A 6,000-nucleotide genomic window follows, 5' to 3' on the forward strand; every position below is an offset into this window, starting at 1 on the left:
CACAATGTGAATAATCAGAGCACATAGAAAGTGGCGTACCGTGGCGCAACAGTGTTATACCCTGACCTTTTCTGCTGAAAAGTGTTGTTTTTTTTAAGTCTTTAAAAGCAAGTGTGCGCAAATGAAAATAATTTATCTGTGAATTATGGTTAGACATCGAAAAGAAGATGTGTTTTTCCTCCCACCCTGAAACCTGCTGCGCACAGTGCCAACCACTTACTGTAGTCTGAAGTGCTGTTTTGATACAAGAGATAGATGGGGTTTGGGCTGGAGCCAGAGTGCAGCAAAAGGTGATCATCTCTGCCAAAGCTGCCTGCGTTGGGAAAAGGGAAGCTGAAGCACTGTTACATCCCAGTTCTTTGATGTCTCTTTAATGTTGTAGTACTGTAATGATAATATTGTTTGGGATTATAAAGACAGGACACTGCGGTGCTTTTTAGACCTTGCAAACCTTTTGTAACCCTGCAGTGTCAAGGGGATCAGTAAACATGTTACATAAACTGTATCTTTTTTAAATATTATTCCTGGGGGAAGATAAATTATTTTATCTGACCATCCTTTCTCCACCATCTGCAAGCTCCTTTGATAAAACACAGGCCTAGATGTTAACTCCCTCTGGATGGTAAATGCAATCAGTTAAAAACCAAACTAAAATGCTGGTCCCCTTGTATAGGAATTACATTTTTTCCTATGGCGTCTGATCACTGTGCCGTTCCTTGAGAGTGATGATGAGGGTGTAGTCTTTTCAGTAAAGCATGATTAATGTGCACTGTCTTGTGCAGCCTGGCTCCATGGTGCAACATCTCCACGGTCTATTAACCATCTCTGACTAGTGCAGCACATAGTAGAGAGCACACCTATGCAGAAGGATTAAGAAACCCCCCCCACAATTTTTGTATAAAACAACAGCAAAGATTCTTCTTCCTAATATCACGTAAAGGTTTGTGCAATGCTGAAATGTTAGAGGAGGAAGTCAGCCAACTAGATGAACACCCATTTCCAAACAGACACTTTAAAAGCATAAACTCTATCCGTGTGAGATACAGAATGTTAGAAGTACATTCGTGTGAAGAAGCCTTATTGCTTTCTAATCTGTTGCTTTAGTACCGTGCAAAAGAAGAATGTCTTCTTGCAGGTGTTAATGTTAAGTTTCACGATCAATAAAGGTGTCCCATAAATAAAATAAATGCCCACTAAAAGTGTCAGAGGCCTCGGTCAAGCTTCTCACACATCAAGATAAGCTACTTTCTCTTGTTGGGTTTGTATAACTTCCAGATTCCTTTCTGCTCCGTCTGGTCGCTCACAATGAGCTGTTGCTGGCAGTCATGGGGGAAGAAGAAAAAAACAACATATATATCATCCTATGAACTTGTGAGAAACCCAGTCAGCACTTCATTTTAAGACACTGCAGAGATGACCCCATCAAATTTCTAAATTGCATTTAAGATATTGTGCACCATCTGACACCGTAGTATAGGTATGAGGTTAAATATGACAACAGAACCTACATTATTTATATTTTATTTTCATCCATATCCTTATATAGATATTAAAAAACACAGTTCTTATATTTATCACTGTTGTGACCTTGATTTGATTATAAAAACCCCGAATAAAAATCTTGATATAAAAACATGGAGTATTTGAGATGGTGCATCATGGAGAAAGGGGTGATCTACAAATCTGTTGCAAACATAATGTTTTTTTTTTTATGAACAGAAAGAAGAACTCAGAGTAAAGAAAACTTTTAGGGTCGTGAGAGAAATAATTTCTCCTATATTATTTGAATAAGTTCAAACTTTCATGATGATTTCCACCGTCAACACAATGAAAATGATTTGCTTTGTTGTATTTCTTTTCTTTTCTTTTATTAATCCCACAAGAAAAGGTTGAAATATAACATTGTAGTTAATAATATTATTTTTTTTTTACTTTTGAAAGTTTTGAAATATAATTCATAAAATCACTTTTTAAAAAGTTAAAAGAAATATTTAAAAGTCATGATCCTGGCCAAAGATATACCTGTCACATAAGAGGTTTGAAGAAATCAGTAGTATTTCCCTTTAAAATGTTTTTTTTTTCTAACTTGCAAATAGTTACACAATATGAAACTGACAAAATATTAAACTACATTACTTATTCCGATTTAAAAATGGACGATTTTCTGTATAAAATGTCCAATTACATCGTAAAATCCATCGAGTCAGCAGAAACCTCCTAAAGAGCAGAACGCTTGCATTTGAAGCGACACTTGTTGAAAACAGTTCTGCTTCTTTGCTTCGGAGCCTCAAAGCATCCCTCCACAAAACATGTCCATGTTCCAGGGTTGGTGGTAGTAGTAGTGCAGGTACGGGTAGTACTGATAGCCCCGGTACAGTGGCACAGTCATGGGGATATGTACTCCAATCCCCTGGTGGTATTGCTTTTGATCGTCCCGCACCAGAACTTTTACAGCCACTTTCTTTGGGGAGCTGCATACGACCATTTCGGTCGCCATCTGGCGACGTTTGGTTTTATATCTCCGGTTCTGGAACCAGATTTTCACCTGGGTCTCTGTAAGCTTCAAGGCTCCTGCCAGATCGGCCCGTTCGGGACCAGAAAGGTACCTTTGATTGCTAAAACGGCGCTCCAGCTCGTGGACTTGAGCGTGAGAGAAGGCCGACCTGGTGCGCTTCTTTGCACTGGGCCTGCACTGCTGCGCGTCCGGCGAACAGCTGGAGGTCTCCCCGCCGCGGTTACATCCCTCCTCCTCTGCACTCTCGCACTGCAGTCTTTTCTGCTGTTCGCCCTGCTCCTCACACTGCTCCTGGTCATCTGCAGCGACTGAAATAAAATATAAATCCGTGAACACAAGTAAATGTGCTGCTTCTGTACGTCAGGGTGATAAAGCACAAGGCCCCTGTTTTTTGCTGATAGGTCATTCCAACAAGGTGCTGATGCTGGCCAATATGACAGTTTTCTATTGTATTTCTGTCATGATATTAAAGTTAAGGGATGTACCTGAATAAATACTTTGAACAAGTTTAAACAAATCCCACAGATTTCCACGACGCAGCGTTATAGTTTTTATTTTCCCACAAGCGATGTGCTCTTTACGCACAAAAAAGTCACATGGGGCATGAATAAATAGATACAAATTCTTGAGACAGTAATAATTACACTGTAGTTAGTTAAATTACACATCGATGTATTTTTATGGGGGAAATAATACACACTTCTTCAATTTAAACACACGGTAACGGGATTTTTTTCTATTGTGAAAACGGTTTCTTACGCAAAATAAATAACTCGATAAAGTGATTATGGCGTGAAACACATTCGAGTTTTGTGATGAATGTTTATGTTCCTTCAACATGATGCTTTGTGCAATATAATTTAGATGAGAACGCCTACACACCAGTTTAAGATTTTTTTCCCGATACTCTTTACAGATGTTAAAAAAAAACCCACCTTCTATGAGCTCTGACTCTTCTCCTGTGTCCTCCTCTGTAGAAACCTCCGATTGGGCGCTTATAACGCGGGGATGTGTGGGAAGTGTCTCCGGGTAGACCTGGTTGCCATCCCTGCCACCATAGCCGGTGCGTGTGTTGTTCGCCTTTGTTTCGCAGAACTCCCCCGCGGTTCCCGGCTTGCCGTTGGCATCGAGTCCGGTGAGGATGTCTTTGATGGAAAAGGATGAAAAACTTAATGTCATAATTCAGATAAGAGCACGGGTATTTCCTCACTCTCGCGCGCGATTTCTTGGGAGGCATCAAGAAATCCGCCACTGGAAAGCAAAAACAAGCCCTCACTACTGATTCGCTCTTTTGCGCGTTGTAATTTAATTGCGGCGAACAGTCTAATGTGCTAATGAGCAGCCTATATCAGGATCTGTCAAGACTGTCAAGCAGTATTTCAACTGCAGCTCCAGTTAAGTTGTGATAGGATGTTATCTGTGCCTGCTGGTCCCTCCTTCGCACCGCCCAGCTTTAACGCTGGCCTCTTTGCTCAGTGTCAGTGAAGGACGAAGGACATTGATTCCCAAAGCTACATGGTTTTATTTTCTTTAGCTCTCGGTATTAGTACTGTGATTTTTTTTAAAAAAAAAGTAAAATCAATCTAGTTTAATCTGTAAGAGCCAAAGAAAACAAGTAGAACCTTCTGGTTATTCTTAACATGCTATCTGATACTAAACATGAATCAGACCCATTGGAAAATGTTTTCAGTTATTTTTACGCACAGAGCTGCTTTGTTTGCTTAACAGCTTCTTCTTCTCCTCTTCTTTCTCTTCTTCTTCTTCTTCTTCTTCTTTAGGCTGCTTCCTTTAGGTTTACCAACTATCAGATGTCATGTACATGTGTGAAAACCCAACGGTTTACGTTCACTAAGCGTGCGTAAAAATGCTGCTCAGTTCTGGTTTTCACCTGTGAGTTTGGTTTTAAAGCATTTCACAATGCAGGAATTTGCATTTAAAAACCATAAATAACTCTTTTGAAAATTCAAGTTTACTTTCCACTTGAGTCTAAACTAATCCAAAAAGGACTAGTTTGATTTTTTTAAAAATCTTCCATCTATCCATTCATCCATTCATCCATCCATTCGCTACCGCTTATCCTTTTCAGGGTCGCGGAGGGGGGGGCTGGAGCCAATCCCAGCTGTCATAGGGCGAGAGGGTACACCCTGGACAGGTCGCCAGTCTGTCGCAGGGCTTCTTCCATCTATTATTTAGTTTTAATTAAACTAAATGTCCATTTTTTATCATTGTGAATTATGTGACTGGTAAAATTGTGCACAATTTGAATCCTAAAGACCTGCATGTTTAAATATTTTATAATAAAACACATCTTAAGTCCAGTGTGAAGATGGACGTCTGCTGGTTCTGCCTTGTTGCTCGAACAGGTGTCTAGCGCCGCCATGTGGACAGGATTCTTGGTCTTCGCAGTTACACGTGAGTGAAAATAAAAGACGACAGCTACGCACATGCACATACGCACTCCCATAAAGACCAGGATTACACAATCTACCTTTCAGGTGAGGAGATGTACTGACAGATGCGGCGAGCTGCTTCCTCCATGTTTTTTGTTTCTAGTAATTGCAGTAAAATCTCCCTTTGTACCTCAAAGCCAGATCACCCTCCAGGGTGTTTTTAAGTGCCTGGGAGGGATAAATTTAAATTTTAGCGCAGTTTCCTGTGTCCAAACCACAACATGTCAGTTTCAAAATAGAACATCTGAATCCTGCAAATCAGCTTCGGAATGCAGTTTATTATTCATTTTGCAAAAACGGTTTGAAATCAATGGCGTCATGTTGATTATAATTATGGAGTCTCACACGTCATTACACGTGTCTAAATAAAACCTCGACCCTACTTGCCTTTGTCCAGTGAGGAGCGTTAAGCGTGAAATTCTGCAAGTGCATATGTTCTACCAAAAGAGATATTTTTGATGAGATTTGGTTTGTGAGGAAAGATTTAGTTTACTGTTGTGCTCACCAGGGGCGGAGCGTGGGGGTGGCTTACTGGGCTTAAGCCCGGGTTGTTTTGTCAGAAGCCCGGGGTCTTTTGGAGTGTAATTTTTCATAGTTAGATGCCTGGCTGACAACTGTATAAAACAAAAAGTACACACAATATTCGAAGCACATAGTGCACACTGTGGGAATTTACGACTGTGCGTGAATCCCCCCTGATATTGGTATGATCCGAGCTCAGGCACTAAGCAACTGAGCGAGGGGGCGGGGCAGCTGCTGCCAGCAGTGAGTGCGCTGTTGGAGAAACGGAGCCAGCCATACTAAGGAGAGCTGAAGTTTGACCAGGTACCAAAGAAAATCATTCGTACTGTACAAATAATGTAAATATGACGGTGCATCACGAAAGATTGATATCAAACTGATCACTTGACCAATATTACGTTACTTGCTCTTCGAGTGAATCAACAAATGGCGAAATGAAAAGCCGAACAAATGCTATTTTTTTAGAGAGTCTTAGCTTACGTGTGTTTATTTCATATTTTCAGTTCTTACCCT

The 6,000-nt window shown here is 40.5% G+C and overlaps 1 protein-coding gene across 1 annotated transcript; it reads right to left on the bottom strand.

Annotated features, from left to right (window-relative positions):
• Nucleotides 1–2,287: 2,287 nt before the first annotated feature.
• Nucleotides 2,288–3,694, bottom strand: nkx3.3 (NK3 homeobox 3). Its single transcript, XM_085369489.1, has 2 exons — nucleotides 3,451–3,694; nucleotides 2,288–2,823 (listed from the first exon to the last, which is right to left on the bottom strand). Exons 1-2 carry the CDS (start codon nucleotides 3,692–3,694, stop codon nucleotides 2,288–2,290), a joined length of 780 nt encoding a protein of 259 aa, XP_085225615.1.
• Between the last annotated feature and the right edge of the window lie 2,306 nt (nucleotides 3,695–6,000).

This window comes from Diplotaxodon limnothrissa, linkage group LG13 (genome assembly GCF_057381915.1).
Source record: "Diplotaxodon limnothrissa isolate DT_005_m linkage group LG13, D_limnothrissa_male_GT1.1, whole genome shotgun sequence".
Lineage (NCBI taxonomy): Eukaryota > Metazoa > Chordata > Actinopteri > Cichliformes > Cichlidae > Diplotaxodon > Diplotaxodon limnothrissa.

Excerpts from the sequence above, each read along its gene's own strand:
- nkx3.3 (XM_085369489.1), bottom strand. The coding sequence starts at position 3,694 with ATGACATTAAGTTTTTCATCCTTTTCCATCAAAGACATCCTCACCGGA. Across the intron at positions 2,824-3,450 it reads AGAGTCAGAGCTCATAGAAG|TCGCTGCAGATGACCAGGAG; the intron begins GTGGGTTTTTTT and ends ATTTTATTTCAG.